This window comes from Colias eurytheme, chromosome 1 (assembly GCF_061535395.1).
Source record: "Colias eurytheme isolate Ceu_HAF_F1 chromosome 1, ilColEury1 Martin Lab GWU primary, whole genome shotgun sequence".
Taxonomy (NCBI): Eukaryota; Metazoa; Arthropoda; class Insecta; order Lepidoptera; family Pieridae; genus Colias; species Colias eurytheme.
Window position 1 is genome coordinate 8,914,945 of NC_142980.1, and position 22,985 is coordinate 8,937,929.

Sequence of the window (22,985 nt, forward strand, 5' to 3'; positions counted from 1 at the left end):
GAGTTATAAAATATAATTTATTGCTGGAGAGACTGCATTTCCTTGCAGGCAATCAATTTTCGCAATTAAATTTAAATTGTTTACATATTTTGTAACGTGGGTTGTACAATTATAAGTATAGTTAATTAATCGGATTATGAGGGTACGAACTGCGAATACCGAATAAATAATTTCAACACTTACTATAAGACTACAATTAGGTGAAATATCGTGCCAATATACTGTGTTGTTTTATGTAATAAATTCAAAAATTATATATAAAAGTCGTGTTATGAAAATATATTCCAATTAAATGATATCTCATACACGGGAAGTGAAGAGGTTGGGATTACATGTGCCACTTAAAATCACAATACTTACATCCTTCTTTCAACCCACCATCATGCTTTGGATTTTGACAACAAAAGTATCGTGGCATTGGAAATGTGTATTGATCATTTATTTCTGTTACAACAAGGTTACAATATTTTATAAATTGGAAATTTTTATGTTCATCCACGTGTATTCCGCGATGCTCAATATGTATAATTGTGTAGGCTTATGTGTAGGTATATTTGTTTGATCACGTTTACATAAACAAGCTTTTCTATATTTTCCTATTTTATGTAGCTTCATTTTAAATATTTACATTTAAAAAAATATTCCAAATATGTTATAAATAATTTAATATTTGCGATATTTGCATACAGTTTTTCAACATTGCTGTATAGTTTCAAATTAAATGATTAGACAAAATTAATAATGTGGATTATCTCACATTACCTCATTAATATAATAATACCTATAACAGTGAAGAATAAGATATTTATTAAAATATCCTGGAATTATTATGTAATCACATTAACACAATAATATATGTAAAAATTGAATTTATTTTACTGTTCGCTCAGCGCTCTCAACTTTCTTCTTCTTCTTTTGAACAATTGTGTCGATTTTAAAACATCGTTTTCTCTTCACTAGCACGTAGTTATTCAAATAGAATGCGATTAGAATAGACAATAGCTTATTAATATGTTTATATATGCTGATGTTCACGTAATAAATATTTTGTAGAGCTGAATGGGATGTAGGTACCACCCTTCCTTCCGCAGGCGATTTGGTTGAAATAATAGCATTTAATTTCTTCCGTGTATTATCCGCTAGAGGGAGTGCCGGGGGTAAAAAACCTGATCGATAGCCGAAATCAATAAGCGAATTAAATTATTGTTGATAAGACCTACTTAAACATTTTTTTTTTTAATTTTAACTAGCTTATTCCAGCTTTCGATGACTAGCATTAAAGCTTATAAAGTATAGTTTTAAAGATAAAACATTTATTACTTTTAAATCAGTTAAAAATGGGGTTAAACATATGACCAATAACAATTGCAGTATAACTATGGAGATAAAGTTGAAATACATTCACTTGAAATTATTCCACGAATGTTGTAATTGCCGCTCTGTTAGAATATCGAATCAACATTCATTGCATATAGGAATATCTTGTACTACTTTCGACACAATATACGGTAAATATATACGTTATCATTATTGCAGCTTTAATTCAATAAATATATTTTACTAGCGATCCGCCCCGGCTTCGCCCGTGGTACATGTTTATGTTTTCTTTATACATAAGAACCATCCTCGTACTTTAAGGAATATTATAAAAAAATAATTATCGAAATCACCCGTTCACGCGTGATGCTGACCAAGGAAAACGGGTTTCATTTTTATATATATATATAGATTAATTAGTAATACCTTCCTACTATTCTGAAATAAAATGAATAGTGACGTATTACTACGTCATACAAACCAATTAATTATCAATGCAGTATCGTGTTTTATTAATTCAAAAATACGTAGCAGGAAGATTGTGAACTAGACAAGGCGGATGAACATACCTATTATTGTAACGGATGTGCGATAGTTGCGTTCTATTATTTTTTATAGGTATTTACATAACTATACTTCGTATATATAATACCCTAGTACTTGGTGTGAAACTTACATGTCCTCTATGTTATCGCTAACTAAATTCTAATTAGCACGTTCTAATTGTAAAGATTTCAATCGTGGTCCCTAAATTGTAACAGAAATGTTATTTATTATATTCATACAGTTTATTTGTTACCCGTGTAGTCTTGAAGATTTCTTGAAACCGAAGACTAAGACCTAGGTAGGTACTTTTATAGGGAACAAAGTCCCGTTTCAATAATTTATTCAATAGATAAATCTGAGAAATATTTTCCGTTACAGTACTTTATGTAAAATGCAATGACAGTTTTCTTGGTAAACTTTGTTAGGACTACCGTGAATCTCGATTTATTCCTTTTCAACGAGCAATGGACGAGCTAAATCAAATAAAAATATTATTCTATGGATACTTTAAACAATTTTTCTTATCATTGAGATCATATTTTTGCGAACTACTATAACATTTATGTCATAAAGTTGGTTCTAGAAACAATAATATGTTATTCAATATGAAGATTATAGGTACTTTAGCCGTAAATTTTTCAACTACATATACAATATACATAAACAATGTATATAAGACATAATATGACATCACTTTTAGGGTTTTATAAAGGCAATTCAAGTTTATATTACTACTTAAAACAAGGATATATCCAAACGAGCGTTACAATCGATGACATAAGATGTTGTGATAAAACAGATACCCTATTTTGCAAGTAGGTATAAAGACTCAATCAGAAATTATGTAATCTTTCGTATCATAATGATGAAATAGCCATTATTAATCTCACTTGGTGTTCATTAAGAAGAAAAAAATAAATGTAATATCGCTCTCTCTATGTTTCATTGTTAATTTTATTTCACTTTCTAATTCCAAAATTAAAATGTGGTATTTAAAAATATTTTATTATATTATTATCATAACTTTATGACGAAAGTAAATGAACAAGAATAAGAAGAAACGGAACGAAACGGTTTAGTTGAAGAAACGGAAGAAATTTAGGTAGGACTACCTACCTACTTACAATAATTTTTATTCAAATTATGCACCTGTTTATTTGTACTCCATATTCCTGGTTTCTTGGTTCTATATATAGCACCTATTCAGACAAACTAATTGAATTTTGAGCTACATTAACAATGGTGTATTCACAGTTCGGTGTGCATATGCAAATGTTGCATCTGTTTATTGAAATGTATTCATTAATACCGCCAATCAGCCCCAAAATATCAGACCCAAATTGGGAATTTAGGAGATGAAATAGTGACAAATGAAGTACCTAAGTACGTGACGCCGCGGACGCGTAGGACGGACCCGTTCAATATTATGATAATTATTGTATCCCGATCCGTGGTTTTGTAGAGCGCAGATTACATGGCCATTGTTTAGAAGACAAACAGAGAATGCAATATCAGTAACAGACTTTTATCGAACATCGGAGAAATTAATTTAAAATGTGTCCTGGCTGCATATCGCTTACATTGTGGTTAATCAGAAAAGCTTATAACGTATAATAACTATGGTGTGTGTGAATAAATTTGATGCAAAATAAACGGTAATTATACCTAATGGTTCTTAGGAAAAACTGTCGCGTTTCTAAAGCATCGTGGTATCTATGATAAATCATGTTTATGTTAAAACTGTATTGAAACAATATTGATGAGCTTTAAAGCTTTAAGTTTAGTTCATATGTCAGGTACATACCTATACATGTAAATTTACCTCATAGTTAATTGTACTTGATTCGAGAACAAATTCCAGAAGCATGTATCGTGAATACCGTGTCGAGTTATAGTACAAGTGAAAGGATTTCGTAAGAATCTGCGTTAAAAAACTAGCCCATTAACTTTTCCAATGACTATAATATAATATGTATATTCTGAGGGTCTTAAAAAGCAAATGATAATAACTTATTTAGAGAATATCCTGTATTAAAGAAATCACATAAGCAAATATCATTCCTTATATTATTTTGCTTATCTTCGTCCCATTATTTGCTTTGTTCCTTGTTTATTGAAAGGTTTTAAAGATAGCAGAACTTGAAATCTGAAAAATTCAACTCTTTAGAACACCATTTTAGCCAAACGTCCAGCTAATTAACGAGAAAATGGTTTCAGTTATGAAATATTATAAGTTTCAAACCTATGTATTCTAAGTATTTGTTTACCGTCTAGAACTTCAATAGCTTAAGAAAAGCATTCGTTAGCAATGAATATCGTTATGAAAATATAGACTTATTCTTCAGAAATATGTAACTGAATAGTGAATTTAAAATAAACATGATATAGTCGTATTCATTTCATATGAACTAAGGTTAATTCATATAGCGGGTGGTCCACAGTGAAACTCAGGATTGAAATTATGATAACCCATAATTTATTCAGTTTCTTAACGTTTGATTACTTCACTATTTGCATAAAATAAATAAATTGCATTTTTATTTTTATATCTATTGCATTAGTTTTGTAAACATATAGAAAAATCAAATGATGTTTCGTTAAAAGAATCCACAAAGATCAGTTGTTTTCCTTGGGTACGCGCCGCCGAACAGCCTTACAGGCGTTTTACTCCAGTCTATGTACAATAGATGATGATTTTCAATCAAAGAATCTTCCAGAGAACATTTTTTATAATTTTGTAAAATAAATTCGATTGCAATATTCTTTTGCTTAACGGGTGACATTATATGTGTAACATCAATACTTTCATCGGGTTGAATATACAGTAAACGATCAAATAGCTCCAAATTTTTACAAACTTTCGGGCCTAAAGACGATGGCAGCTTGCCGCTAACTGAATCAGAGGAGTATCTACTAATGTCGGGCACTTTGTCGTTTCTACCCATAAAACTTCTATATTTCTGTTCTTCATTTATATCACCGATAACTACGCGTTCATTCAACGGATTATTCATTTTAACATTGTGATTAAAATTATTTCTATAGGTAAAAGGTTTTTGAGTCGGTCTGTAATCAGGTGGCCCATTTCTACTATATTTATTTTTATTTCTTGAGGTATGTCCAGGTAAAAAACCATGATTATATTTCAGTATAGACACTGATTCCGAAAAAGGATCCGAGTTATTAGATATTTCCAAAGCTAAGTCGCGTCCTTTGAGTATTGCTCCGTCTATATCACTTTTAACAATTTTTTGGTTGTCTGGAATATACTTGAGTCTAACGGATGGTAATTTTTTACTAACGTCAATAATGTTATTGTTTTGATTAACATGTGTTTCTACAGACTCCATGTTAATACGCCTCGGTGTAAAATCATTACTGTAAGATTTAGCATTATGCCATTTATTAGAGCCTGTTAAACTTCTCGTATAAACATCACTTTTATTTTGTGTTTTGTCCCTTTCGTTTTCAATGTAATATTCATTGGACTTTAGAAAAGGTAATATTGTAATTAAATTATATGTAGTATTCGGATCTTTGGCTAATGTTTTATTACGATTTGTATCTGTACTACTCAAAGAAGGTTTAAATATGTCGGATAAAATAATCTGGTCAGATATTTGACTATCAATATTTCTATAAACACGATGTCTCTTGACAGGCTTTTCCGCATTTGCAATTGTAATGTTGATGTTTTTTTGATGTGTTTTGGATTTTAATATTGAATCTCTTATGTCGTTGTGGTGCATTTTAAAATGTATCTGTGACTTGTGAATATCTCGTTTCATAATCTTTAGTTGTTTATCTAAAAAAGACCTTCTTTGAAACTTCAGCGGCGTGTAGACTTTAGTAACTTTAAACACCGAAGAATATGGAAAGGTATCGGACATTTTTATAAGCGGTGTTGTAGGAGGAACCTTTTTGTAATCTGTCTTACCATTTACGTTATTGCTCTTGATTGAATTTATAACACTATTTGCAAAATTAGAACTTGTCCACTGTCCGTATAGTCTATGATCATTCTTAATATAAGGTTCTGTCTCAGTGTTTGTAATGGAGGCTTTATTTAATTTAACTGTTTTGCGTGTATATTGCGTTAAATCATTGCTCCCGACTTCAAATAGAGGTTTAACAATCGGCCGTTTAATTTTGACATGACTGGATGCATATGGGGAATAATCAAATTCTTGTTTCTTTTCCTTTTCTGATAATATCGGGTTGTTGTTTGTCTTGCGAGACTGCAGACTGAGAGATGTTCCTTTAAACTTGCCTGTGCTTTCATTCTCATTCATGAGATTCCAAAAGTAAATTTTGTCATCGTCTGTTGTAAATTGCTTAGGTGCAGAAAATTCTGAAATACCTCTTTCGTATTGATTTTGATTTAATCTTTTTGGTATTATATGAGGCCCAACATCATTTTCGACAGTACTGAGAGGCGTTATTATATAACTTCGGGTATAACTGGGTGAAGGTAACGTTGTTGTTTCAAAGTCAGGTTGAATTGTACCACTTTTTATATCACCAAGAACAACATATTGAATATTTGTATCGCCCATAATTTTATTTTTTTGGAAATATTTTTGGCGAAATTGAGGATTACGTTTCATCGTGAAATTTCGTTCTATTGTTGATGCAAGAATCATATTAGCACCAAATATTTCACCTTCTATTCCGCCGGATGCACCTAAAATTAATTAAAATAATCTTAACATGTCGTATAATAAATCAATATTGAAAAAAAAATATGCAAAATATAAGATTAAATACCACTTTCTGTTGTTCCGTATCCTAGTATAACGCTGCCACTGGGAGGCAAAACAAATCCATTTAGCTGTAAAAAAGAATTATTTATTAAGTAAAGCTAACATACATAACCAATACTATGACTGATAATCCCATGTATTAAAATAAATATAATAAATAATAATCCTATGATTATGACTGTAATTGTAGTGTTATTCTATATAACACTACAATTACAATTATACTTAATAAAGTTTTTAACTTTGAGTTTAGGTATATTTAATGCACAACTATCGGTTCTTATATAAAATTTCGCATTAATATCCCTTGTATCTACTTGTATCTAATAAAAATAACTGTCATGTAAGTTTAAAAATACGTGTGTATTTCGTAGAAAATAAACATTAATAGCTTTCGACATAGGCGGGTTATATTCTATTTGTTACACAATAATTCACAATTTTGTCACAGCACTGACGTGCCCAGGTGGTCATGGTTTCGGCTTTCTTTAATTACATTAAAGTATGACCTTGTGTTAATTTTAGTTTTCGTAATAATTAATAGTAAATATTATGTATCTCGCTAGGTTGACATCTGCATGGCAGATTTGATTTGCTTTTAGACTGTGCTTTTAGACATATAATTAGACAGTGGGCGTGTAATGAAGGTCAGAAATCTTACACTTTCTGCTGCTTCACAGGAAACGAGGTGACCGTCGATGTAGAGAGCCCATGCCCCGTAATCTGATTGATAGGACAGACATATATTATGCCATACGTCCTTCACTAACTCGACCGGGTTACTCGACGATATTTTACCATTCAAAGCAACTTTCATATATCGCCCTCCCGAGTCCAACCACAGCCGGACGACGCGGTTATTTCCATGAGCTGTAAATGAGTTCTAGTTATTTACTCGGATCGCTAGTTAGTACTGCCGCGGCCGATAAGCCAATGTACTCTCTGAAAATGATTTCCTAGCATCAATGACGACGGCGCGGGCGGTGCAATTAACAAACTTCTCAAGCGGTTATCGTATCGCACAAGAGCGTGTACCTAATGAACAAAAACGCGCCAAGTAGATCGTGAAGTCGCCAATCACGCTCATAAATTATTTATGCTACTTAATTAACTATCACATAATATTGAATGTATAATACGAAATTGCTAAATTTTCATTAAACTTAGTTGCATAAGTTACTTCAAAGTCAATTTTTAACTGATACGATGGTATCGATTAATTCTGCAATGTTTGGATAGAGCGAGCGAATATCCCAATTCTAGTTATTCGGAATTGGCTGTGTGATTTAAATTCGAATATTCGTCGGCGCCTGATGGGATTGCTGACTTTCAGGGTAATATTGAACCGTATCGAGGGTTCGAGGAAGCGAGGTGTACCTAAGGTAAATATGCTTTGATGTAAAAACGTTTGTCTAAAAACGAATATTTCAAAGGCCTTTCAATTTCGACAAAAAATCGTAAAATATTTCTTTAAATAGACTAAAACAGAATAGTTATGGTTGAATTAAAACGTATATATAACTACCACACGTATATATAACAAAAATAGGACCTACGCAATACGCATTGCGATTTGCAATACCTACCCGACTATAATCGTCAAGTGACAAAATGACTTCTATAGATAAGTCGATTTTTAGTGTTTGTAGTGAGACATATATCCCTGGTATAGGTTTCCAGTGCAAGCCCATCGCCCTAATGTGCCAAGTGTAGCATGTAATGAGCCGAGGGACGCCTCAGTGCCCCGGGGGCTCCGTACCCTGAACCTCATCAGTATAGTTGGCGAACTGGGCCTGAACTTCACGCTTTTCTCTTAGCGGTGCTAAGCCACAAAATCAATAACTTATGAGACTAATATTGGAGTTAATGTGATATATTTTATGATACTTTGGAGTTATAGAGTCTCAAAGACATCAGTGATACACGAATACTTAAAATGACCATTTTCTGAAACATCTAAAACAGTAAGTAAAGCATTAATAAAGCTAGTTAGCCAAATATCATAAGAATTTTGTACAACCCCGTTTATATATTAGAACAAAATTGTTTGTGCAAAAACATAACAGCCTATTTCCTTTAACAAAAACCTTTGTAAATAATTGGATGTATCGATTAGATAGAATGCTTCAATATACAGGCAGGATGATTATATCCTATTCCGTCTTATTATTTATTCATACAGAAGTTACATGTGGATTAGTCTGAATCTGTCATTTGATGAATGCATCATTTAGATCGTTATATTATAGGTGATCATAATAGGTACTTACTGACATAAGAAAATATACTTTGTTCTCGATTAAATTCATATAATTTTATCCAAGTACAAAATGTAAATTCTCTCATGGGCGGTGTTTCAACATCGTACTGCAAAAACTGTAAACAAATAGATTATTTTTAAGAGGATTATTTCTTGAGCCGCTTAATTAGCGTTTTTATAAGTCAGAACTCAGGCGATACGGAATATGTTTTTGTAATAAAACGATGAAAGCAATAAAATAATATTGTTGAATATCCAATAACAACATTTTAATTGAGATGAAAATAGACCGATAAAACCTTTCATAAAATATTCACGTATGTTAATATTCTAGAAATAAACCAAATTTCAAAATAAGTAGGTATCATGGAATTTGTAAAATGTTAAGTATATTAATTGTGAAATATTGTTTGTCAATAAATGAGTAAATAATCTAAATTAAGGCTACCTTGTTCCATATTAAATGCGAATACGAAATTTTTTCGTGCCTGCCTTTATCACACTCCCACATATTTTGACATTCACTTTTTACTTCGTTCGAGATTAAGGTCTTATTATAGCGGATGCACATATTAAAAAATTGCGTATTAATGGCGGCCAATCAAGTGTAATCGGAAATACCTACTCTAGTTATATAGAGTTACAAACTCGGTCGCATGTGACGGAATTGTCATTATAGTCCGGGATACATCGCCCATTTTTGCAAGTGATTACTATCAAGCTAATTTTTCGTGAGTAGCTTTATTTTGATGAGATGCCCAATAATTTCATGTACAAAACTCTCGATTGTGGTAGCTACCAGAGGAATCAAGGATAAAATATTTTGATTTGATGGTTCTCAAATATTAATTACTAACTGAATGTTTTTTTTGTTCAATCTCAAGATAATCATCTAAATTATTCGAAAAAATATTTGTCCTACAAAATCTATGGTTTGATCAAAGAGTCCCCCTTTTCAATGTGTATCGATAACGAAGTCATCATAAATGATTACTAACCAGCAGATTTTTTTATTTTCACTTATTTAATACTTATATAATTCAACAGACATATTGTCCTACAAATTGCGTAATAAATATTTGAGAACCGTCAAATCAAAAATTTTTATCCTTGTTACCTCTGTAAGCTACCACAATCGAGAGTTTCGTACATGAAATTATTGGGCATCTCATCAAAATAAAGCTACTCACGAAAAATTAGCTTGATAGTAATCACTTGCAAAAATGGGCGATGTATCCCGGACTATTATCAAATTTTACTTTAATCTTATTAAGCAATAATTATCATCTATAATTGATATATTATATAACTAGCTTTCCGCCCGCGGCTTCGCCCGCGTTTTCAAAGAAATCCCGTTCCCGTGGGATTTCCGGGATAAAACCTATTCAATGTCCTTTCTCGGGTATCAAAATATCTCTATACCAAATTTCATGCAAATTGGTTCAGTAGTTAAGGCGTGATTGAGTAACAGACAGACAGAGTTACTTTCACATTTTTAATATTAGTATGGATTTTCTGTTACCTGTGCGAATCCCTTTTGCGTCAAAATTATTTTGTACACCGGTCGATTTATTGCGCTCACCGTCAGAATTGTAAAGAAAGTAAAATAGATCCACATTTTATCTGAAAATTAGATGATGAAATATTACGCAATGGGTAAAATAATTCTGGAGAAGTCTGACAAAAGTTTATAAGAATATATACTGCAAAAACCTATACCGATGCGTCTAAAGTTTTTATTTTACTTTAAAAAAGTATGCATTTAAGAATCATTTAGCATTGTTGAAATCCATCCATATCTAGAACTTTGGATATCTCTCTTATTATTGTTTTCAACTAAGCTCGCGTGTTGTTTATAGAATGTTTATTTTAAACATAATTTATTCGCCTTTCTTTACAACATTCGGTTGATAAAGTAATAAAACAAGTACCGTTGAGAGTAGATGTATTATAAAACCAAAACACAATTAAGATATATCCAGTTCAGGAACTAGTTTTGAGATTGTTGCATATATTGTGTAACGCAGCTGATTGCTGTGTACTGCCTTCCAGCGGCCAGCACAATAATGATGGCCCTTCTACAACAATACTGAGAAAGTTATCTAGATTGACTGCAATTTATTACGTCCTTCATTAGTACGTAGCTTATGCCTCCGTTCATTATTACGTCTTTCCTAGACTTTATAATAAATTTAATATATTTGAGCACTATGAAGAATATTATTATAATTAAATAAGTTAATTGGATTGATTATATTTTCATCGCGTACCTGTTATTACGATTAAAACACTTTCATATGATTAATTTTCTTTAGTTGTATCGTTTTATAATTTGTCACTAAACTGTGCTTTCACCATACAAACAAATTGTAAACTGACTCTCTCCGCTGCGGGAGGACTGTTATTGCTTTTGAATTGTATTTATAAACCGCGAATACTTTACAGCACATTGTTGTGTGTGTCATTCATCTTCATCATATGAAAATTATTTCATTGCAAATATTATAGCAGTTACTAGTCTGTCTGTACAGATTGACACATATATTTTAGTTACATGTATCCCAAACATATGAATAATTCGCTTTTTATTTTATGGCGTAAGAATTATAATCTAATCATAAGTATAGTGTACGAACCTTAGTATAGAAATTGCATTAATTTAATTATATCAATATTGGTTATTTTAGTTGTGATGTTATATATTGTAATTTTATGAATGTTTAGAACAAACCCCCTGCTTACTATATGGGTCCTCCCGCGCCGAGCACCCTGCCTCGGGGCGGCAGCGTCCTACGGGCCTTCTCGCCCGCGGCGCCTCCGGTACCGGCGGACCGCGTGAAGACCATTCCACCACCAGGTAGAACGAAATACCCCAACGTTTTAACAATAACCACATAAAAACGTTCATTAATCTTATTTCCTTTCAACACGGCTTATCCCGATTGAACTTTAAATATGGTATATTTGTGTACGTTTCTGGCATTGGGTACACAGCGGTGTGTGTGTAGGTGCTCCCCCGGTCAAGCCAGTGCGGTCATACGTGCCGGGGACGGGCTCTGAGAGGTGTTTCCCATTCTCCGCCGGCGATTGTCCCCGGGGTACCGATCAACTTTACACCATCCCCGGTAACCCCAACGTCGCCCTGTGAACGCATTACTTTCGCTTCAAATACTAATTTGCTTCTCGCTTATTTTAGACATTATTTTTTCAGCGATCTCAATATTGCCTGTTACCTGAAAACTTTGTTAGTGTTTTATCCTACAGCGACGCATATTGCTATTTTCTTTTTGTCTAAAACGATTAAGCGAGTGTGGTGAATCGTTAACCGACCGTGTAGAGATAATATTCAAAATATAGGTAGGTACGCAATGTAGTATGTTCTGTTCTATAATTTATAAGAATATAGTTCTTATAATATAGATGGAGGAGTAGCTAGTTTTGAGTGTTCCGAGTTTTCTTACAACTATACAAAATAGAAGAAAGCACCAGTTTTACCTTATATAGGTAATCTTAACACGAAAATTAAAATAGGTCAATTGCCTGGAACAATATGTTTTTAAGGGTTTATGTGGCTTTCTTGAGTATTTTTATAAATAGCGCTTTAAATTTTATAAGTGAGAAAGATTAATTTAAATAAATAGATAGTTTAGTGTGCCACATTACGAAACGATTTACATTTTATAGCGGTCTTACTCTTACTTCTTTATCGAACTTTATTATACTATTTCAATTCTATGAACTATTTAACTTTTACTTTGTTAGTCATATTTTAATAACTTTATTGACAAATTTGTATCTTATTTCATATTACATACGTTGGTACCCATTCGCGTCTGAAATAGTTGATCAGAATTTATAACTACGTATTTGTGTGAATAAATTATGTTTTGAAACTTTTTGATGTTTCCTTAGAATCTATTTTGGGCTTTATTACTTTATACTTAATAAAGGCTTTACTTAAATGCAAAATTGCAGCTTTTTTATAATATTTCCAAGCAAGTCTAGAGGTGTTGAGTGTGTTTACACTTCGCATGCTTCCGTGATATTTAAGTACTTTTCCAAAGAAGCTTTTGTGTCTCCTCACCATCACCTTCAAACTGTGTTAAATATGACATATGTATGGAAAGTCAAGATTTTTATTGGAAATAATTGTTTGTTGTATATCTAATTTAACTTAGATCTCGAGATTTTCTTCTTATAAAGAAATATCCTGACTTTCCATTCAGTTCATATTACCTATGACTTTCATAGAATGTAGATACCAATAGTTTTTAATGGTCGTCAGCTCACTCCAGCGAGGGCTACATGTCGTCCCCCGAGCGAGGCTCCGCTAGAGTGCCTTACGAAGACCCATACTATACGCAATTCTTGGGCCCCTCGGCGCCCAGGCCTGCCATCAATCCCGTTATTGATGAGGAAGCTGGGTAATTACTTGAATAATAAACTCATTAAACAATGCTAACCGTTGCATCAAAATTATGCCTACGTTAAATGTTCCAGTGATGCTGTCATCATAGACGACGCTTACCAAATGTACGGGGTGAACGCCATTACAACTGCGCCTCGACCAATGCCTCGACCCCCATATGATGCTAGGTAACAAACTGAAAATAGAAACGATAATTATGTTATGTATGATGTTTTATTGTTACTAAAATTTTGAATCTTATGAAAAATCAATCGGAATAGTTACAAGCTGGGCGTTATTGTGGCCACAATATATTAAGGCAAAGCGAAGAAATGCTATAGGCGAATATACTGTAAGGACTTTTTCTCGGTGAACGTTTGCTAAATGAAAATATTTTAGGCTGGGTCCTCCTGTGGATGATATGCAGCGTCTTCGCGTTGAGAAAATGGAGCGGCAGCTGGCCAACCTCACGGGGCTGGTCCAGAAAGCCCTTCAGGTACCGGGAGGGCCGGCTCCTCCCGCCGTCGCTCCCCGGCAGGACTTCCAGCAACCATCAACGAGCCGAGTGACCACCCAAGGTAAGATACTCGTTACTTTACTAAGCTGTGGTCTACTTTGACAGCCACAATTATAAACGTGTCGTTTACATAAAAATAAAATTATTTGAAATACAATTAATTTATCATTGCCAATAGTATTATTCTCTAACGTGTATCCTGCTTTCATTTATTTGAAATATTATGATGAAATCGTTTTTATATGTGCTGTTAACTGTACGCGTTATGTAATGTACTTAGAGAAATAAGTTTACTTAATGATATATATTTTAGCAAATTTTATCAAACCATTTTGGCTATATTATGTAATTTATATAACGCTATTTATTCTCTTATATAGTTGTTTCACAGGACTTCCTTCCGTTTCATTCTTTATTGGTAAATGATAAATTAAATTGCTCATGATAAATTGAAGTGGTAATATTAATTGGCTCAAATGAAGACACGTTAACATGGCTTGCGTTTTCCTGCACTCAGATGCCGCACGTTTTGCCAGCAGCGAGAGACCTCCCAAATTGGGGAGGGACAGATTTCGTAAGTCCAATTGAACGCGGGCCAAAACTCTGCCGGTGCATTGCTAATGTTAGTAACAGATGCTTGCAAAATTTTCAAATTTTTTGAAAATTTTAATGCTTAAACTTTTCATAGTTTTTACTCTTCTCGGTTAATAGAAATTAATAAAGTACCACTAATTACAAAACCACAAATTGGCTTCACCATATTCAATTTGAATGAGCTCCATCCACACCTCATGGCATGTGGAGAGGGAAAGCGAAACTTTCACTTCCAACTAAAGACGTCGTGCGAGAACACCATGTTTCGGGAATTTTCTACTCAATATAACATTCGCAATGCATAATGCACAATTCGAACATTGTCACGCCAATCGCTTGCTTGCTCAATCGTGTGATTTTATTTCCTTATTTTCATCTTATCAAACAATTGTATTGGGTCTCTAATTATCATCATCACGACACTTTCATTGAACTGAACGACGTCCCAGATACAATCGTTTTTGATTACTTTAATGAATTGTGGAAGTGTTAATTTATGCAACGGTTGCTGTATGCTGAGTTAACGTAAGATTTAGTATTCTGTAGGAGGTTGTTTATAATGAGGCTCATATTAAGTGCATTGTATTTAAACTGCTGAGTAATTTATAAGGATAGGTTCATCGTAGTTAGGGAAGATACCATGAAGCATCTTGCTAATTTTCTGAGAAATAATCAGAGCATCTTGGTAAAGGTAACGTAGCCAGGCTTTGTATCAGGAAGAAGCAACTTCATGTAACATAACGAGTAGTTCCTATGTTTGGATCGTGCATAAAATATTATGGTTAAAAAGTAATTATGATTATTTTATTATTGTTTGGTTTTTGTATTTGATGAATGACGAATGATTTACCAGTATGTTGATGAGACGCAATGAGTCAAGTATTTCTTGCATGCCTGTTTTGTTTGTACAACTCCTATTAGGGAGGACATGTTTAACCATCATTGAACGTAACACGTTTCAACTCCGTCAAGATTGTGCCATTATATCAAACTTTATTCAAACTCTCTACCTCACCCAAATGGATTGATTGTCACATCTCATGATTCCAAAATTCACAGCTCAATATTTAATAATTTTTAAAATAAAAATTTTACGCACTCTATTTTCGGCAATTTTCACATAAAACAGCTACAATCAATTTTCTATACGACACTGCGTTTCCTTTGATATTCGTATTGTTCACCTATCTAATATGTTACTAATTTTCTCTTAGTTGACGAATATCATTTATAATTTCAGAGAAGTCAGTCTCTTTTGAGAAATCGGTATCGTTTAGCGATGACCCACCAGACATGAACTCTCCCAAACAACACTCGCCTCAACACTCAGGTATGCATGCAATCTATCTTCATTAATTATTATTAACCTCTTATACTAACTAGAGTGAACGTGATATGTAGCCTATATATTTTAAGTAAATATAAATTAATATACAAGCAATTTAAGCGTCTATGTGTTCTCGGTTTTTAGTTAATTTTGCAGATATATGTTATAGACATGAATCATAATAATTATAGTACACAATTAATTTTTGTAAAACTTTACATATCTTTGTATTATTTATACCACTCATGATGATGATTATCACTTCCCTTTCGTCACTATTCATTTGATAATTTGGCATATTATATTCATCGATTTTACACCTACATTATATTAAAATCATACAATACTTGAATTAAATTATGTTCTAGAATAATTTCGTCAAATTTATATACTGTATAACGGAATTTGAAATTTTATAGTACCCATTTTCGTGGACAAAATTGCTATCTTATTCCCTCTTCTATCGTAGATATATCATAACCATATTCATAATTCTTGTATTTGATTTCTTTCCGCTTACTTCTTTGCCATAACAAGCTGATACAAAACCAACAAAACCGGCAATCAAGTCATCCACTTTGCCGAGGACTTCATCACAAGGTAACTGCTACAAATCAATTGTTTCCATTGTTTACTTCTGGAAGTGTAACTTAATAGTATGATATTTTTTATGTATTGTTGATAATTTTATGATTAATATCAATAGAAACGAGCATCACTCTTTGATCATCAAACAGTTCATCGCTACTTTTCTGTCGTTGTTATATTTGTAACTCTCAACTGTCAGAAGTAAGCTAGTTCCGGATGCTTAATTTAGAGCACATAATCGTTAAGTATATTATAATGGCTTTCTCAATTGTTTTGTTTCCAGAGAGAGACCGCTTGAAGCCAGCCCCGCCGCCGAAGCCAGCCGGGCTCGTGGGCCAGCCGCTCGCGCTCGTTCCACAAAAAACTTACACTGTGACAGTGACACCCGATTTCTTCAATCAACTCCATATGCTCCAAAAGGAAAGCCGTGATCTCAGGATTGAGGTATGATATTAAGTGTTTCGACATGAGCTCAAGCGAAAGTTGTTTGCGGTTTGCGAATTATTACAGCCAATGCAATATCACGTACGTTGATATTAAATGGAGTATCATTTGTAAGGGTTATTCAATTCACAGACTCGTAATCTCCGCCGTACTACCTTATCCCATGCAATGCAGATGAGGCAAATGATGGCCGATACTATTGTGAAGATCGGCACTTTGGCTGCCAGATTCTGCGAGGAAGATCCGGAATCGGTGAGTGTTGAATAAAAACAGGTGTATTGTGATTATATTTCTTAATATCCGCATTTTTCATAATTTTGGTTCTCTTAATTCAGCAACTCACTCGCGAGGAAGAAATTTATCGCCAGGACATGCTGTTGCTGGAAAATGACTTGTACGAGCTGGAGGCAACTGTGGAGCGCCTCCGCGGCCAAGCTGCTAATAGATTGTAAGTATCTTTTTTAATATTTATTTGAGGTAATATGGGCGGCATCAACAAATAAGTTGTTTGATACCTGCAACGCCATCTAGTGTCGAATAGCGCGAATCATATTCTTTACGAACATAGCACATAGTAGGGATCTTTTGACACTCGCATGACACTGACAGGGGGCGCGGTTTTTTAAATCAGGGTTGCCAATGCAAAAAGTCTCCTCGGTTTCAGGGAATTTAGGAACGAAGCAATTAAGCTGGTCTTAATCTTTTTAGTAAACTTTACCTAATCTTCTCCAAATAGTTTAGTACGTGACTGAGTTAATTTAAAACTGCAGGTAGACTGAGTCATTGTAATAAGAAAAGTAAAATTACAATTGTAAGGGAACGATCTGTCATTAAATGATGTTTTACGAGATGGCGACATTAGTTCCTGTTCACCAAGCACCAAAACATACTTGCGGTACAATCAATTAGAATTGTTTGTAATTTATGCAATATTTGACTTCGATTCGTTATTTTTGAATATAAGGCCCGTGTTAATAGGTATTGAAACATAAAAAAATTATAGTAGAACAAAGCCAAATGTAAAAAAAGCTTTGGAATGCCATAAAACCTCTCAAATGTCTATTTTGTTATCGGTAAAACTATGCATAGTATTATCGTTATGAGACATCGTAAGTAAAGGGATATATTTATTTTGTTAATATTTATCACCAAACTTTTCAGGGAAACCCGCGTTAACATGGCGGACATTGAACGCATTGCCATGGTGTTGTCCAAGAGTAGCAAGACCGTTGCTGACTGGAAGCTCAAGTTCCCTGTGCTCCAGGAGACCATGAAAGTCAAACTTGCTGCTGAAATGGAAAAGGTAGGGACTAGAAAATTTTGCATTCTTCAGTTAGTTTAATAGGTTAGGTATTCCCTTTTAAAATTTATTTTGGCACGCAGTATTTGAAATTGAATTGTTAAAAATTATAGGTTGTCCGCAAGGAAAAAATGCTGGAAGAGGAGCCGGAACGCCTCGAGCTCGCTCTGCGTCGTTGCAAAAAATTGACTGGGACGCTTGTGACTCTGAAGAGGTATTGTATTCTTGAAAGATGGCTCCAACCCTGACTGGCCAGTGGACACAATGTGCTAAAGTTTGTATCGAATATAGATTGGCTTGCGTGCAAGAACAGCGCTTGCCGCTGAACGACGGGCGCGTGTCGCCCTCGTCGTCGCAGAGCTCCACGGCCACGGCTGGCCCGTCCTCCGAGGAGTACCACTCGGAGACCCCTGCTCATGTCACTCAATCCAACAAGGTAACATTTATCGGAAATAACCTACTAACGAATACAATATTATAGCCAAACTTTTTCAGTAATATAACATCTCAAGTATTATGTAGGCGGTGCATTTAAAAGTTCTAACTTTAGTAGTCCTGATCTGTTTACAATGCACAAAAATTTGATAACCTTTTAGATTTTGACAATGATAATTTGTTAGACAAATGTTCTTTGCAATGAATGATGGAGTTCTGTAGACTATATATCTATTTTCATGATAATTTGATTGCAGATGTTAATAATTACTAACGATTCGCTTAACAATTGCAGGTTTGCCAAAAGTTTAAAATTTGCATTTTTTTCCGACACTTCCTATATTTTGCGGAATGTTTTAGTTTTTATTTATTTATTTTGCTTCCTTTTAGAGATTTATCCTAGAGGCTTATAGCAATAAATATTCCGCCACCCTTAAAGCTACTCCTAATATCTTATCTATCTATCTACCTACTATATTATATAATTATGCACGCAATTTTTGTTTACTTTTAATTCAATTTAGAACTTAATAGCATTCCTTATCTGTCTACTTAACCTTTTTACATTTAAACTTTGCTTAAATACTTTAGCCCTTAGAAGCTTATTATTATTTTATTAATATAAATCTAAGACATCCTTTTGATTTTTTTAACGATAATAAGTTTAAGGAATGTGAACTTGTATCTTTCTTCCCGTGTATTCTGGATGTTACCGATTCGGCCCCAAAATTTAAGTATACTCACGAGATTGAATAATCATTTCGTCATTATACTATGACGATTTGAAAGAAATTGGCATATCTAAATTATTCTAAAACAAATTCTTAACATCACACTCTGTTTTGTAGAATGTAATGTTTTGTTCGACAAGATCTTATGTACGATTTCATCTTTTATGGCACGTTGTAGCGTCTTTAATTCAACACCAAATTATGAATGGCATCTTACAATATAATATTGCAACGGTACAATTATAACGTATCTTTTGCAAACTGAAGAATTGCATACAAAATGTTTAATAAATATTGATAAAACTTCAGTTTGATAACAAGATTTTAAACAGAAACCATAGAGCATTGTTAATGGTAAAATTATTTGGGTTATCATGGTAAGCTATAATAAATATATTGCATTTGTAAATAATGTTTTCTAGGTTTAATACTAAGTATGTATGATATACAGAGTGTGATGCAGACGGAAAACAGAATACAAATACTCTTTTGCACTCACCCTGCAACCAATGCACATCCAAAAAGTTGTACTTATATCCTCGCTTCAGGAAAACAATGCCAATTTTAATAAATTCATCTTACCGTTGAATTAGTCGACGAACCTATCTAGACGTGCCGTCAGCCGAAGCACGGTCCAGATTCGTTCATACTTAATATAAGTTTACGATAGTAATTATTTAAGGTATCTTTGCCGCAAGACTGTAATATCAGTAAGTGAGGCCTTGAAATGACATTATATTCGAGTTGTATTATTTCTGCTCTCATTACTTTTTCTATTAGAGATAAATTGTATGATTTTGTTTTGTTTTTCTATAATACATCAAATCTTGTTTCATGTAAACATGTTTCACTTGAGATCGATCACCGACAATGCGATGATACTCATTTTTATCAAGAGTTGTGGTAAATAAAATATTTTTATATATTTAACAGTTATCATAAACATATGATTCTTGTAACTTAATTCTCATCCCAAAGTAATAGTTACTTTTATTCATGCAATAAGATAAGAAAGGGGATGCATTATCGCTTTGTGGGTAGAAAATCATTGATTCTATACAATTTATCTCTTATTTTATATCTAAAGCTTGTCGAGCAATCAGAAACGAATCCACGATTCAAAATGACAATAATTGCTAATATTTATTGAAAACTATTGGAGATCATGTGCGACTTACCCCAATGATGCTCAGAATGATGTTTTATTATATGTTTATAGTTTATTTAATGATGAATTTCGTCGTGTTTTTTCCGTATCCCGTCAGTTCGCGTGGAGACAGAGCCAATACTTCAGAGAAGCTATAGTTATTAACGAGTAATAAAGCTCTTCGTAATTTATATCCATTATTATTATATTTATTATTCATGAACTGCGTTTTAATAATTTATTTCTATACTTTCCACATCCGTATTTTTACTTTTCTTATTATAAGTTTTTATCTCATCTATTTTTATGTGAATCGACACATATTCGCTATTTTGTGTAGGCATGTTGTTGCACACGACGCTTTAGCGATATTGTAAGATAATTAGCTTCAAATGACAAATACATGACTCATAGAAAATAACATATTTTTTTCAGTTCAGACACTATTGAAAAATATCAATCGGTACGCATGCTTACAGACATTCTCAAATTATTAATTTACCTCTTTGTATCGCATAGCAATGACCGTCAAGCAGCGTGAACCCGAGAGTGTGAATCAGCCGCAGTCCCACCCCCACGATCCCACTGCGTCACCGACATCGGGTTCATGCCGTCTTCGCGCTGATTGTTACTCTATATCATATTCAGCTTATGCAAACCGCTTAAGGCCACCAAATTGAACAACTTTCAGCCTGATGAAATTATTATAATTATTTTATTTCCATTTATCTAAGTATTTCTTTTTTCGAGTATATATTATGCTTCATTAAACTCCACATATTCATTTTGTGATGTAAGTAGATATTATTGAAATAATCGACTTGTGTTAAATTCACATATTGAACATCAATAATATTTTACCATGCTCTTATTTAGTTTTGATCAATGTTAAATCCTTGAAAAGCAAAATTAATATGTGGCTAAGGAATTAATTAGGTTGAAAGTTGATATGGTCCAATAATTTTATCATATTATTATATTTATCAATATATGAAAATAGGCCTTTAATACATGATAATATATATTTAGTCATTTCATTCTTATCAGCATGATATTGCATGACGGTTGCATGTCGCTTTTTATACCATATTTGTTATATTTATACTTAATAATGGTACAAGTCATGTTGGTATACATAACATATATCCTGGTGTATATTGATATTAATTTTGTATATTATATAAACGAACATAAGATGTTTTCTCTAGAAAACTTCAAAAATACATTAGCCCTGAATAAGTAAGCCGCTGGAGTACCAGTCCGTTATTACAAATTTTATAATCTATTTAACTAATTATTGGAAAAATTATATATACTCTAAGTAGAGCATCGTATCTGCTGTCAGGATATTATAGTAAATAAATAAAACAAGGGAGCCAATAGGTATTTGTCATTAAAACTAAATAAAATGTCTTATTGTAAAGTTGATGTATGTGCTAAAACATATTGTGCCAAACAACGTCCTGTAATTAAGTATATTAAAACAAATCATTATTAGAAGTGAAAATACATTCAGTTCTTAATCTTTTTTGACAAATTTTCAATCTATCTTAATATGCATGAGATTTTTTTTAGATTTCGCTTCGTTTATAGATTGTGCATCTTGGCGTTTTTGTTTTTGTTGCAGCCCGTTCTCAAAACCAGAAGCAGCACAAATTTCCTTGGAAAGTAATACAATCCACTCCCTTTTCCTGTCCGCTCCTCGCCGTGTTTACTCTCCTTATATTAATGTAACTAACTTGCACGAAAGCGTGTGGTATCGCCGTGTAGTTATTTTCCTAATACTTAAAACTCTTCAACTTACATAGAGGTGTAGATTATTTTCTTAAAGTGGGTAAACAATTTAGTTTCCTATGACACAATATTTACGATTATAAAGCCCCATCCTTACTGCCTGTTCTCGTATTCAAAGCTATGAAAAGAGAAATGAGAATTAACCCCGCATCCGGAGCCCAGGTAATATACACTTTTCTTTGTATCTACGCTTCTTACATTTTTAAATTACTTGTAATTAGGCATATTTTGAATTAATAAAACAAAAGAGTAGTTTGCGACACAAGCTTATTGATTTCTGATAATAATCGATATCACTCTGATTGAGCTTCTGTAAATAGTAGTAGGAATTTGATTACTTCACCATTAACACCTATTAAATTTTGACTAATGGCAAAATCGTCACAATTGTTAAGAGTGAAATTTATTTTCTAAATATTTCATGTATTTAATACTAAATATACAAAACACTAAAGAAATATAACCTTTCTATCACAATAAATGTAATATATAATAAATATATATTTTTGTATCAATTTCTCACCCTTGATATATCCAGATATAACCACCGTGTCGTCTACTTACCTCAAACTTAGACTGAACACTTTCTTAATTTTCTATGTTGTCGTAGGATAAAACTTTTCTTTTTCCACCCGCATACAAATATTTGTCAAGAAAAGTCTTCTTCTACGACTCCAATGGCAATCGCCTTTTGTTTCTATGTTATTTTCTCTTTGAATGATTGTGGTGGCCATTAAGACATTTAGCTTTATACATATTGTGAATACTGAGTGTTCTTAATGGATTTTTCTATTATTGAATGGTTGTTTCTAAA

General features: G+C 33.0%; 2 protein-coding genes across 8 annotated transcripts in view; one reads left to right on the forward strand and one right to left on the reverse strand.

Moving 5' to 3' along the window:
- The window catches only part of LOC149911145 (coiled-coil domain-containing protein AGAP005037), a 153,702-nt gene that overhangs the window by 125,931 nt on the left and 4,786 nt on the right, over positions 1-22,985 (forward strand). For 4 of the 6 annotated variants that reach the window (XM_090103376.1, XM_090103388.1, XM_090103404.1 and 1 more), the window contains 13 exons: positions 11,611-11,743; positions 13,172-13,310; positions 13,387-13,482; positions 13,694-13,872; positions 14,329-14,385; positions 15,646-15,735; positions 16,270-16,332; positions 16,604-16,764; positions 16,897-17,016; positions 17,100-17,212; positions 17,926-18,067; positions 18,178-18,278; positions 18,356-18,500. In XM_090103376.1, coding sequence (XP_089959502.1) covers positions 11,611-11,743; positions 13,172-13,310; positions 13,387-13,482; positions 13,694-13,872; positions 14,329-14,385; positions 15,646-15,735; positions 16,270-16,332; positions 16,604-16,764; positions 16,897-17,016; positions 17,100-17,212; positions 17,926-18,067; positions 18,178-18,278; positions 18,356-18,500 — 1,539 coding nt within the window. Of the gene's footprint in view, positions 1-11,610; positions 11,744-13,171; positions 13,311-13,386; positions 13,483-13,693; positions 13,873-14,328; positions 14,386-15,645; positions 15,736-16,269; positions 16,333-16,603; positions 16,765-16,896; positions 17,017-17,099; positions 17,213-17,925; positions 18,068-18,177; positions 18,279-18,355; positions 18,501-22,004; positions 22,334-22,985 lie in introns of all 6 variants that reach the window. The other 2 variants (XR_016456848.1, XM_090103395.1) reach the window with 2 other exon arrangements.
- LOC149911147 (uncharacterized) lies at positions 4,332-11,310 on the reverse strand. 2 transcript variants are annotated; one of them, XM_090103424.1, is made up of 6 exons: positions 11,157-11,310; positions 10,409-10,509; positions 8,897-9,002; positions 7,288-7,496; positions 6,631-6,694; positions 4,332-6,547 (listed from the first exon to the last, which is right to left on the reverse strand). In XM_090103424.1, the coding sequence occupies exons 2-6, from the start codon at positions 10,502-10,504 to the stop codon at positions 4,461-4,463; spliced, it is 2,562 nt and encodes an 853-aa protein (XP_089959550.1). In that variant the 5' UTR covers positions 10,505-10,509; positions 11,157-11,310; the 3' UTR covers positions 4,332-4,460. The 2 variants fall into 2 exon arrangements, with proteins under 2 accessions (XP_089959550.1, XP_089959544.1); XM_090103418.1 differs by lacking the exon at positions 11,157-11,310 and having other exon boundaries at positions 10,409-10,824.

What these genes read in the sequence shown, in the direction of transcription:
- LOC149911147 (XM_090103424.1), bottom strand. Translation starts at nt 10,504, where the DNA reads ATGTGGATCTATTTTACTTTCTTTACAATTCTGACGGTGAGCGCAATA. An exon ending in CGCAAAAGGGATTCGCACAG is followed by an intron (nt 9,003 to 10,408) that starts GTAACAGAAAAT and finishes ATTTGTTTACAG; the next exon opens with TTTTTGCAGTACGATGTTGA. An exon ending in ATACGGAACAACAGAAAGTG is followed by an intron (nt 6,548 to 6,630) that starts GTATTTAATCTT and finishes AATTAATTTTAG; the next exon opens with GTGCATCCGGCGGAATAGAA.